General features: G+C 45.8%; 1 protein-coding gene across 1 annotated transcript in view; it reads right to left on the bottom strand.

Moving 5' to 3' along the window:
• The window catches only part of axl (AXL receptor tyrosine kinase), a 47157-nt gene that overhangs the window by 12018 nt on the left and 22040 nt on the right, over positions 1–13099 (bottom strand). The window contains exons 8-12 of the mRNA XM_014990286.2: positions 5454–5593; positions 4150–4294; positions 3582–3599; positions 1803–1932; positions 1508–1599 (exon numbers count right to left, since the gene is read on the bottom strand). Coding sequence (XP_014845772.1) covers positions 1508–1599; positions 1803–1932; positions 3582–3599; positions 4150–4294; positions 5454–5593 — 525 coding nt within the window. The remainder of the gene's footprint in view (positions 1–1507; positions 1600–1802; positions 1933–3581; positions 3600–4149; positions 4295–5453; positions 5594–13099) is intronic.

Here is a 13099-nt window from a genome sequence, read left to right as displayed (position 1 = left end):
TGTACTTAAATATTTGCAGTAGAAATTAGAGAAAAATTTCTACTCGTGTTTTTGCAGTGCGATTAATTTTGGTGACAAAAATAACATAAAATGTAATTTAAAAAAAGGATTTGAAGACTGAGCGTGCTGGGATGTTTCCTCCAGCTGGGCAGACGTTCCTTCTTGTTTTCCTCCAGACTGACAGAACAACAACACGGTTGGAGATCGCCTCCAGCTGCTGCTACACCATCAATCTGACACGGCTTGGCCCAAAAATGCACTCAGACCACAGGCATGTTGCGACTCATGCTGGTATGTCCGGCCGCGGCAACAACCAGAACGTCAGGATCTGACTACGTCCTGGAAACACGACCGGAACCTTCAGGTCAGCATCAGATCCATCCTATCTAACCCTTCCTATTTCATTTCATCATTCCTCCGAATCGTTTACTTCCTGTTAGTCTTGCCTTCTTTCTTTTCTAATCCAGCATGTTGAGACCTGCTCAGAAGAACCATAACAAATATCCTGGGGACAAAGACGGTGCTTGAATGTGACCCAGCTGGGTGAAATCTGAGCGTTTGTTTTCAGGTTTGAGTCTCTGTGATGTCGCAACATCACAAAGAAATGCTGCAGACTGGATTCGGCACACAAAGCAACGCAAAGTGGTCGTCTCTGATTGGTCCTCAGTGTCACTCATGAGTTTAAGTTTCATCTTCATCTGGATGTTTATGTTAGTTTTTACAAACAAGTTAAACTGTAAAACATTTAAATCTGATGTGAAGCATTTCAGCTTCGATAGAATAATCCATTACTAAAATATTCATTTACAACAGTCCTATTCCAATTACAATTTGGCTTCCTGCCGTTTCTGAAACTCCACCTTCATGAAGTCGTGCCAACATGGCTCCTCTATTAACCCTTTAATGTTTTTACCAGCGTTTCACTGAGACGCAGCTCCTATAATGAGCTCAGCAGCTCCACCAGGTGCTTGCTAATCGCTGCTGGCTAGTCTGAAGGAGCAGAGTGGGGGAGTTGCATCTCGAAGGCGGGGCTAGGTCCACCCAGGTGTTTCAGCTGAATGGTTGCCATGGAGATTACAGGATTTCTCAAACATGCATGAAATAATCAAAGCATCACTACAGGTTTGACTTTGATGAGGGAAAAACTTAAAACATGATGTAAAGCAAAAAAAAAAAGTTGATTTTGCATGAAGCTGCCCCTTTAAAACATTTTGAATTATGGTGTCATTCAAGATCTCTTTAATTAGGATTACGACTAGTCAGAACAAAAGTTTACTTCATGACTAGTAATAAGCATAAATATAAGTGTTGAAGCCGATTTTATGTTAAAACGGCCTGCCGTATCCCTCCGTCTTTTCCTGAGGTGGACAGAGCTGTCATTGTGCGCGGTGAGGTGCAGCGTTTCTCGCTCATCCAGTTTCCCTGGATGAAGTGTTTTACTCTGAGGGAGTCAGGTCTGGGCATGCAGCTCAGAGCTCCTGATCCAGGTGCGTTCAGAGGAACTCACATGTCGCCTCCAGCGGCCTGCGGCTGTAGCTGCGGCGCGCGCGGTACCTCACCACCAGCTGCCCGCGCTCCATCATGGGCTCGAACGCCTCCCTGCAAACGCACAACGGCAAAACAGGTGTGGTCAGTCGGGTAAGCGTGTAAACAACACAGGAAGTGTAGCGGCGTAACGCAGAAAATGGCTCTCAGAAAGTAACAAGCAATGGAGTCTGGAAAGGACGGAAAATATTTATGGTTTGGCCCGAGCCGCCGGGTCCCTCCCTTTACCCACAGGGAGGACAAATAAACCTACGCACCCGAAGCGCGTCTCTTTGCGCCGCAGCTTGGCCACGTAAACAGCCAGGAGAATGGCGAGGGCCACGGCGCCGGTGACGGCCATCACCACATACCACCAGTGCCAGGAAAACGTTGCCGGATCTGACAAACCTGGAAGGACACGGGCACAGAGTCGGTTTAACAGCTCAACCAAAGCTTTGGAAAGTCTTTACACTGCAAAAACATAAAATATTACCAAGTACTTTTGTCTGGCTTTTAGAGCAAATGTGTTAGTACATTTGAAATAAGAGAAAACTAACTTACAACTAATGAATCAGTGAGAAACAGCAGATTGTTAAGATAATAATTCTCTAATATTGATGAAAAAGTTATAATTCACTGGTGGAATATTCCACTGCGCCGTTACCTAGCAACCCCAGCCAAGCCCAGCCCGTTACCTAGCAACCCCAGCCCGTTACCTAGCAACCCAGTTCTAGTTCCACTGGCAGATTATATCACTTACAATAAAACATTTTTCCATGTTATAAGTGAAATAATCTCAATAATAATTAATCATGATTAATCGATTCAACTTTACTGACTTTCTGTTTATCTTGCAAATGTGTCAGATTTAGCCGTACGGGTCAAACTTAATCTAAAAAGACGTGCCAAATAAATAAATATAAGAATAAACCAAAAGGTTCCAGAATAAGCTTATAATTAAATGGTTCTGGTCAAAAGTTTACATGTACTCATCATGAGCATCATAGATGGCTGAAACTTGGACACAGTCAGGTGTCCCAACTGGACAATGATCCAGAATCCACACTAGAACTTATTCTGGAAGGGATACCTTTACATTTCTAGAACAAGTCGAGTCTAAGCCAAGAAACCAACCAATTTAAATAAAAAGTAATTATTTAAATTGGTAAAAGTAGTGAAAAATAGTGAAATGTGCAGACCGGAGACGGAGAGCATCACCAATAAATCCCAGCGTCTGCATCCAGTTTCTGTTTTATAGTTAATTGATTCTGTTTGTTGTATAATCATCCCATCCTGGAAAAAGATATTTGTTTATGAATGGACGTTTGTGGCTTTAGTATTTCCAGTAGCAGCAGCCAAAACCACTTTTTTCCACCCTGGAGTTTAACATTGTCTCTGGCTACAGCTCTCAAATCATTTTTTAAAATTATTTTATACATTTTTCAAGACAGGGAAGCAAATCTGTTAAAGTCTGATAAGTGAAATATCTAATCTGTTTTCATCACCTTTCTAAATTGAACATGGGAGTTTTCCTGCTGTTTTCATGAATTGCAGTTAAAGTCTTTCAGCTGCCTGAAATAAATCTACCACAAATATCCTCTTTCTGTGTCCCTCAGTCGAGCTGCTGCCATCCCATCGCTCATCCTGAATCTTCTCTCAGTCTTTCACACAAACTGCAAAGTTCGTGTGAAACTCCTCATCCTCCCCCAACTTTCCCTGCCTCCTTTTCACTTTCTTCTTCCATTCTTCTTGTTGATGTCTGGGTCTTGAAGACGAAGCAAACAGAGCTGCTACACTGCCTCATCTTGGTATAAATATTTATGACGCGTCTCCCCCATTCAGCCAACCCGCCTCTCTTCCCTCCTCTACCCCTCTCCATTTTATCTTCTTTCCTTCTTTTTTTTTGAACGCACACGACAGAGGAAGCCCGTGACACAAAGTGAAAAAGAGAAGTTCTGCACATCCCAGACAACATCATTAGCTCACTTCCACCAACATGCCACCGGTCATTTTGTCACAGCAGACGGAGAGTTTGAGGGATCTGCATGTGGACTCACCTCTGAATTTCCCCGTTTCTGTGGAATGAAGAGAAGAAAAACTGTTATATTTATATGCAAGAGAAAAACATTTAAAATCATTCATCAAGTATTAAATAATTTTTCATTTCTTTACATTTTTCCTTTCAACCCGACATTATTGTGCCTTTATGGCTCTGCAAACTTTGTAAATGGCTTCAAATTCTTCAGATTTTGCATGTTATGCTCAGGCTGTCTAAAGTTAGCTTATGTACAGCTACTTAACCCAACTATAGTTAGCATAGTTAGTTAAGCTAACTACAGTCAGCGTAAGGAACAGTTAGGTTAACTATAGTTAGCTGAAGTTACTTAAACTCAAAGACAACATGGATAAAATCACTTGCACTCTGACTCCATCCTTATTTACAACCTTGAATGGCTAAAGCTGTAAATAATGAATGTGATGGAAATCGGTCTTTTGAAATAAAAAAAAGAAAAAAGTTACTTAAACTATCAATTGTTAAGCTAACAGCATTATTTTATATTAAAAACCACACACCTGATTAATAGTATTTATTAATATTTGTTGTTGATTTTTCTTGCCACTCACCAGGAGAACTGAGGACCAGGATCCTTTCGGGGCTCCAGGGTCCATGACCGGCCCCTGTGTAGGCGCAGACCCTAAAAGACACGTTGGACAGCGGGGTGGACAGATTGATGGAGAACTCTGTGTCCAATCCAGCGTCCACATTAAACTGGAAACAAAAAGAAACAAAGATGACACATAAGACCAGGTGAACTGGTCATTTAATGACACAAATTCATAAAGTCTCAGAAAATTCATAACTTTGTGTTTCTTGGTTACAAATACGGAAGATTGTTGGTTTTCTGGTCCAACTACATGGTGTCAAGTTAGCAATTAAAAAAAATTAGAACATCCTATTAATTAAAGTAGCTGTTACTGTGTAACAGAGAAATAAAAAACCTCAACATTTTTAATAAAATGTTGTTCTTGCACTCATTTTTTTTTTTTTTTTCAAAATATTTAGACTCCATCACTTTTATCATGAGCTTTAACAGACTTTGAGATTTGGGATGTTTGTCTTTTTTATTTAAGTTGACTTTGTATCTGGGCTGGAAACTGTCAGTCAGATCTGGCAACCCTGCTAGGGACTCTATTTTTAAGCAAAGCAGTAAGCAGGGCTAAGTAGAGGTAGAAGTAGGACCTTTATTTTGAAATATGAGTCATTTTTGAAACATGAACAGACATGTACATAGCCTGTTATGTTGTAGAGAATTACTTTTCTCTAATATTCATTTTTCATGTATTTCTTGTTAATAAATAGTTCTCGTGTGACGTCACAATGCCGTGGACTGACAGACATCTCGGCAGGCAGTTGCTTTGGAGTTGCCATGACAACAAAGCCAAAGGCTCAGAACTAGCTCTGGCCTCTCCTATTTAACATGAGCAATGTAAGTACAATACAACTACTCTCCCCACTCTTGTGTAATAGTAAGATAAATATCAGTGATATTTACTGTATTACTTAGTAGAACTAGCAAAATTAGCCTAGCTAATGTAGCTCCTCCACGCATTCTTCGTGTTCATCAAATAGTATGAGGCAACTTGTCCGCATCGTCTGAGGCATTTTACTTCTCCGTGTCATACGGGCCGATCCCGACAGCAGCCATTTAAAAAAAAAATTAATCTTTATCTCGCACATTGGTCAAGAGTGTCCACATATTTTCTTTTTGTCGAAGAAGTCATGGGTCCTCTGTGCTGCGCTAGTTTTCTGACGTGTTTGTTTTGCCCTCAACCAGCCTGATCTAAACCAGATTTAGCTACAACGTGGTGTGTTTACAAGTCCGTTAATGTCTCAGAGAATCAGGCCTGAGTTTGCTTTTCGGGCTGACCTGCTTCATGTAGGGTGTGCTGTATTCCACTCGGTACCCCAGCAGCTCCCCGTTCAGCTTCCCCGGAGGCTCTTCCCACGACACCAGCACCTCGGTCCCGTTTGGCTTGGCGGTCACGTTGGCCGGTGGGCTGTCTGGCACTGAAACATGGATGAGGAAAAACACGACATTAAAGTCAGTCATCATTGTGTTGTGTGACTAGAGGCGGTTGAGGTTACCGCTAACTAGCTTGCTAGTTAGCTAGATTTTGCATCTCTTTGCATTTTCATTACAAACGTGAGTTAAACATTGTCCATATGAATGTAGAAAAACGCAATTTCGCAAATGTGATGTTTCCATTAAACAATTAAAACCACACATGAACATGTTGGTTCATTATAAACATGCATCATGATTTTCCAGCTACTTCCTGTCGTCTTCTTCTTCGTGGCTTGCGCCAGTAGTAACATCCGGTTGTTGATCATGTCACTCCTGTGATTCATTGCAGTTTTTTTGAAGTAAACTCATTTTGACAGCTGAAAAGCATCTTATATTTCCAATGGAGAGGTAACTAGTGCACAGCCTTCGTCTTTGCCAACAGCTGCATTTCCTTGATCATAAGTAAACTGGATTTACGAAAACAAATTTGCTTTATGGAAACATGGCAATTTTGGAAAAAAAACAAAACAAACAACAAAACAAAACATATTTTTTGATAAAAAAGTTTTTGAGATGACTTTCCGGTTGTATCAAAGTTTGTTTATTTCACAAAACTGCAATGAAAACTTTTTTTTGTGTGTTATATAGTCTCATGATTAACTGGATGCAACTACTGGCAGAAAAGAAAGACAACAGGAAGTAGTTGGAGGATGATGCCGCTGCATGATTTTTATGATTTATCGCGTGAACAGACCTATTCAGCCATGTTTATAATTTTATTTCTTAGTTAATGGAAATACTGTAATTGCAAAATTGTGTTTTTAATGGAATATTAAAAGTTTTACAAATATTTCTAATGTAAGAGCAGTTGGTGACACTTCTGGTACAATGCTATATGCATTCTGGGCAAAACAAATATACATAGGGGTCTTAAATTTAATTTAGAGTCTTATATTTGAGTTGATGGAACCAGCAGAAGCTGGAGGAGCCAGCAGCTGGGTGAAAGAGGCCAGGGGCTAACCAGTTGTTTTCACAGCTTTGAGGTTTTAGGATGATTGAATCTGCAGCATCTGGGGGATGAAGTGGGAGGAAATGTGAAGAATCCAGCAAAGGGGCACGTGAGGGCACCATGGACAGGAGAGTCCACTCCCTGATCTCCTCCTCCTCTGGTTTACTCTCTGCCTGTTTCTTCTTTTTTTTTCCATGTGAAAGCAGTTGGAAAACGTTCCAGGAAAGGAATGAGGAATTTGTTTGAGATTGACGCTCCATGTAGAGCAGAACTCCAACAATCTTCTTCTCAAGTAGGAGAGCTGGCTTTGTTTCTTTTTGTTATGCTTTGTTTCTGCGGGGGAGGCTCTAAGAACCACCACACACACACACACACGCACACACACGCACACGCACACGCACACACACACACACACACACACTGGTGAAGTCACCGTGAGTTTTGGGAAACATTGCCCAGCCTACAGTATGGATGATGTTATCAGGGATCGTTTTGCGGCTGATTGTTTCCACATGTCGGCCGTGTTCTCCCGGCGAACGACAACAAAAACAACCCGAGTCGGTTAAGGCTCCACCTTAACGCTCCTCTTTCTCCTGCGCTACACTTCGTCTCTTTGTCACGTCAAACCGTTTTTTTTTCTCTCCTTTTCCCAAAGATGCCAAGATTTCTTCCCTCTTTTTTGGGTCTTTTTCAGACAGATTTTAGCTTCAAAGCATGCAGATCCAGCCAGCTGAGAATAAGGCTGACTTAAAGTGAAAGCGATTGGTTGAAATTACAAAATCCAGAACTTGCTGCTGCTGCTGTAACAAAAACTAACTTTTCGTCAAATGAACTGGAGTTTGATTAAAGCGGACCAAGCAGGGCTGGTGTGAACTGAAGTGTAAAATAAAAGGCAGTGCTTGCTGATGCCTCAGTTAAAGCTGCAGTGTGTAGCTTTTATAAAGAATATTTAGAGTTCACTTCAACCAAACTGGGACCTTAATTCTTGTAGATTTGTTTTTCTTGACTTGACTTTCTAGACAAACAAACTAGAATTTGATTTAAGTGGACCAAACATGGCTGGTGTTTACACACCCTATGATTAAGCCACACTTTATTTACTTAATAGGTGCCTTCTAAAGCAATAGGTTGTGTTGAATTTTATGTAGAAGTATCAGGGTGGAGAAAGGACATTACATCCCAATAAAACATTTGTTGAAAAGTTCAATGAATTGCACAACTGTCCTCCGTCTCTCCTTTCAGTCTTAGTGAGGGTTTCCTTGTAAAAGGCTCAATCTGACCTCTAACGCAACCCTGGAGTCCCAGCAGCAATCTGCTCATAACTGTCATGATATGCTGCTGTATGTTGCAACCTTCCCGGTTTGGATGTAAACTCAGAACATTCTGTCTCCTCTTGGAATTTTAAACTTGTCGTATGGTGGGGGTGTTGGTGGTGAGGAGATGACGCAGGTAGACCCAGGATGTAGATGAATAAGATGAATTTAATGATGAGGATGATGCTCAGACAGTCCAAGACAGGCAGCACGGCAGAGAAACTAGCACACAGCTAAATGCCGGTAGCAACTGATACAAGACTGACTAAACGAGCAGATGCCGACACAGGACTTAACAGTACGACTGTGCCGGCAGACGAACTAACAGACAGAACAAACTAAGACCGAACTGACTGACACGTATGTTAGACATAGACAAGGACCCGACGAGGAACACAGACAACAGGTGGGTATAAATACACACGGGGTAATTAAGGGAATGAGACACACCTGGGGAGCAATCAACGGGGAGGACAGGACAAAGACTCACAGGGAAACAGGACTGAACACAGAAAACTCAAAAATAAACACACAAAAACACGGAACATGACAGTACCCCCCCCTCAAGGGCGGATACCAGACGCCCACAAAAACAGTTCAACAAAAAACAACCCAACTGGGTGGGCGGAGGGGCGATGGAAGGAGGGCCAGAGTCCAGAACAAAAAAAACAACCCATCAGGGTGGGCGGAGACCCAGGAGGCAGACCCCTCGAAAGAGGTCCGGCGGGCGTCGCCGGCGCAGGAAGCGGAGTCCCGGAGACGGGTCCGGCGGGCGTCGCCGGCGCAGGAAACGGAGTCCCGGAGACGGGTCCGGCGGGCGTCGCCGGCGCAGGAAGCGGACCCCCTTGGGCGGGTCCGGCGGTCTCCTCCGCCGGCGCTGAAAGCGAGGAGGCGGGTCCGGCGGGCATCGTCGGCGCAGGGAGCGAGGAGGCGGGTCCGGCGGGCGTCGTCGGCGCAGGGAGCGGACCCTCGGAGGCTCTGGTGGGCCGGGAGCAGACTCTGGAAACTCGGGGGGAGCAGACTCTGGAAACTCGGGGGGAGCAGACTCTGGAAACTCGGGGGGAGCAGACTCTGGACACTCGGGGGGAGCAGACTCTGGACACTCGGGGGGAGCAGACTCTGGACACTCGGGGGGAGCAGACTCTGGACACTCGGGGGGAGCAGACTCTGGACACTCGGGGGGAGCAGACTCTGGACACTCGGGGGGAGCAGACTCTGGACACTCGGGGGGAGCAGACTCTGGACACTCGGGCGGCTGCGCTCCGGCAGCAGACTCGGGGAGCTCGGGCGGCTGCGCTCCGGCAGCAGACTCGGGGAGCTCGGGCGGCTGCGCTCCGGCAGCAGACTCGGGGAGCTCGGGCGGCTGCGCTCCGGCAGCAGACTCGGGGAGCTCGGGCGGCTGCGCTCCGGCAGCAGACTCGGGGAGCTCGGGCGGCTGCGCTCCGGCAGCAGACTCGGGGAGCTCGGGCGGCTGCGCTCCGGCAGCAGACTCGGGGAGCTCGGGCGGCTGCGCTCCGGCAGCAGACTCGGGGAGCTCGGGCGGCTGCGCTCCGGCAGCAGACTCGGGGAGCTCGGGCGGCTGCGCTCCGGCAGCAGACTCGGGGAGCTCGGGCGGCTGCGCTCCGGCAGCAGACTCGGGGAGCTCGGGCGGCTGCGCTCCGGCAGCAGACTCGGGGAGCTCGGGGGAAGGCTGCGCTCCGGCAGCAGGCTCGGAGAGCTCTGGCTCGGGGGAAGGCTGCGCTCCGGCAGCAGGCTCGGAGAGCTCTGGCTCGGGGAAAAACTGCGCTCCGGCAGCGGGCTCGGGGAGCTCGGGCTCGTCCGCAAACTCGGGGGGCGGAGCCACAAGGAACTCGGGAAGCTCGGGGTGCTCCAGGAGCGGGGAAGACCGACGCCGCCTCGGCGCGGGGACCGGAGGCGGGGGCCGCCTCGGCGCGGGGACCGGAGGCGGGGGCGACCGACGCCGCCTCGGCGCGGGGACCGGAGGCGGGGGAGACCGACGCCCAGGGGCCGGGATCTCCGGCGGCGCAGGGCGGTGGTGACGTCGGAGCCCAGGGGCCGGGACCTCAGGCGGCGCAGGGCGGACGGAGGCGGCTGGAGACGGGCGGACGGAGGCGGCTGGAGACGGGCGGACGGAGGCGGCTGGAGACTGGCGGACGGAGGCGGCTGGAGACGGGCGGACGGAGGCGGCTGGAGACGGGCGGACGGAGGTGGCTGGAGCGGACTCTGGAAACTCGGGGGACTTTGGAAGCTGCTCCAGGTAAATCTCATAAAGTCCCAATACTAAATCAAACAAAGTGGGATGACCTTTGTATTGGTTGAGGAGGTTGAGATAGTCCGCATCCTTATAATCACTCCAGTTCTCTGGGCCCATGATGTTCTGCGATCCTCACCGGTTGTGGTCGGGTCCTTCTGTCGTATGGTGGGGGTGTTGGTGGTGAGGAGATGACGCAGGTAGACCCAGGATGTAGATGAATAAGATGAATTTAATGATGAGGATGATGCTCAGACAGTCCAAGACAGGCAGCACGGCAGAGAAACTAGCACACAGCTAAATGCCGGTAGCAACTGATACAAGACTGACTAAACGAGCAGATGCCGACACAGGACTTAACAGTACGACTGTGCCGGCAGACGAACTAACAGACAGAACAAACTAAGACCGAACTGACTGACACGTATGTTAGACATAGACAAGGACCCGACGAGGAACACAGACAACAGGTGGGTATAAATACACACGGGGTAATTAAGGGAATGAGACACACCTGGGGAGCAATCAACGGGGAGGACAGGACAAAGACTCACAGGGAAACAGGACTGAACACAGAAAACTCAAAAATAAACACACAAAAACACGGAACATGACAAAACTTGCATAAATAGAAATAAATGGACAGATTCTGTCTCGGTTTAATTGCTTTACAGACAGAAGCAAAAATGAAAACTTTGTGTTTTTAAATGTTTAGTTTCAGATTGGATTTATCCGCTGCTCCTCATGGGAGAAAGACGAGTTTTGGGAAAAATTGCAAAAAAAATGTGTTTTCTCAAGCTCTTGTTCTCGATTCCCACCATTAAAGCTTTTTATTTTTTTGCCTTGCATTTGTTTCCGTGTTCAGCTGAAATCTTTCTGCACAACATCGCTTGTTGGACTTTAGGTAGAGGAAAAGATTAAACACAAGAACACGAGGGGGACTTAGTTCAGGAAACACATGATGGATGTGGGAAACAGAAACAGCTCTCAGGATCTGGATGTATAACACGCCGAGGAAGCAGAAGGATGATATGTTCAAGGGACAGAGCAGAACATATTTGGACCGTCTGTTAGAGAGAAAGACAGCAGAGAGGCGACCAGAACCAGACAGAGAGAGATGTGGAAAATGTTGCTGATCTGTGACCAGGCCTCCGCTTTTTTTATCCTCTGACTCATCTAGACAAGTGCAAAGACATTTCTCTCTTAAAGGAAATCATAAACTCCTGTTTTTTCTTTCTCACCGCTAAAAGGAAACAAAGATTTCTGCCATTTTTTTCTGAAATAAAGAAGTGAAACTGCTAAATCCTGCCTGTGACCAGCATTTCAACGAGTCCTACTTCCCTCTTTTCTTTTTCCTGTTTATGAGAAAATGAGAAACGCTGCGTTGGAGCATTTTGCGACGATTGGAGGCGGCTTTCATCATGGAAAGCCCCTGCCAAAACCTCCTCTCTCTCTCCTCTCACTATCCTCTATTTCCAGCCATTTTTTTTAAATCCATGGATGGAGTCAGCATGAGCTGGCATGGAAAATCCCACCTCAGTTTAAAGTCTAACACACCGCTGCTTAACATTACCGTTGGGAAGGAGTCAGTGAAGCCTTTCAGGAGACTTTCCACAGCGTTCTCCATTTCTGTCCCTCCTGAAGCGCCCTGTCATCTGCTAACGGATGAAACTGGGCAGACAGGCGCAGCCTGGTTTCTTTTATAAACACAGTTGGACTAAGACAGCTTTATGGCCCAAAATCTTTTAAATACAAGCTGGAAATCTGCGTAAGGTGTTTTCATACCTGATCGTCCAGTAGACTCGGTTTGATTGGGGACTGAAGTTGCAACATTTGTTACATTTTTAGCTGCTGTGGTTTGTTTTCACACAGTTATGTGAAATGAACCAAACCGTTTTAAAAACCTGTTCTGCTCCTCGCCTGTGGGGGCGCTGCACCAAGAACCACTGAAGGAAACGACATCAAAACCTCTGAAAACACTGAGCACAAAATGTAAAGAAAAATGGAGTCGCATCAGATTTTTAGTAACTGTAGGATTTCTCTGTTTTGGTAAAAAAAACAAACAAAAGAAAAACAAGCTGCTTCTCCTGCTAGCGCTAAACTAGCACATTTATTTTGGTTCTGTTTACCCAGAATGCCCTGTGCTGCAGTCCAATTCCTCTTTCGGAGCGGTCTCCAGTCCGCTCAGCGTTCACATATATGCATTCGAACCGGTCCACATCTGAGTCCAGGTCACACCTCCCCAAATGAACCGGACTTTCCAAGTAAACAAACTAGAGTTTGATTAAAGTGAACTAAACAGGACTGATAACAAACTTTATTTTTGGCATGAAACACAAAATTGTTTGTGATGCTGGGAAGCTTTGTCATGAACTCATGAAATGTTTTCACGATGAATCTGCTGCCCTCAGCCAGAATAACTGACACATTTTACTAAATTCAAGCATGTTGGGTGACGTCCAGGTTGTTTCTACAGTATTATTACTGGCTGCAGTCAGGGGTGCTAATGATATTTCCAAATAATCAAATAATATGGCTTATTTACTTTCTCCTCTGGTATGCAAATGCTTTAAAGTGAAGGTATTTGTATTTTTCAGACACATAGTTCCGTTTTATAGCACAATCAAGTAACTATGTTCCATTCAGTTGTTTTAAAAATGCTAAACATGTCAAACATAACTTAAAAGAAATTTGACTTTGCAATTTGATGCCTTGAAATTGGGCCTCTGTCTCTTTAAGAAGCTCCTGCTCTTTCTGACACGGTGCCTTCAGCACGTCGTCACAACAAAGCTCCTCATTATGCCGTTTAAAAACCAATCTTAGGAGCTCAGTAAACCAGTAGTTCCACCAGGTGTTTGCTAATAGTTGCTGCCGCTAGTCTGAAAGAGCAGCCCCGACAAAAGGATTCCTCAAACATGAAAGAATGAAGGGAATA

Source organism: Poecilia mexicana, unplaced genomic scaffold, assembly GCF_051168715.1.
Source record: "Poecilia mexicana isolate PSO_F unplaced genomic scaffold, ASM5116871v1 scaffold_13, whole genome shotgun sequence".
Lineage (NCBI taxonomy): Eukaryota > Metazoa > Chordata > Actinopteri > Cyprinodontiformes > Poeciliidae > Poecilia > Poecilia mexicana.
Note: the sequence above shows the minus strand (reverse complement) of the source record. Positions and strands in the feature narration are given on the sequence as shown.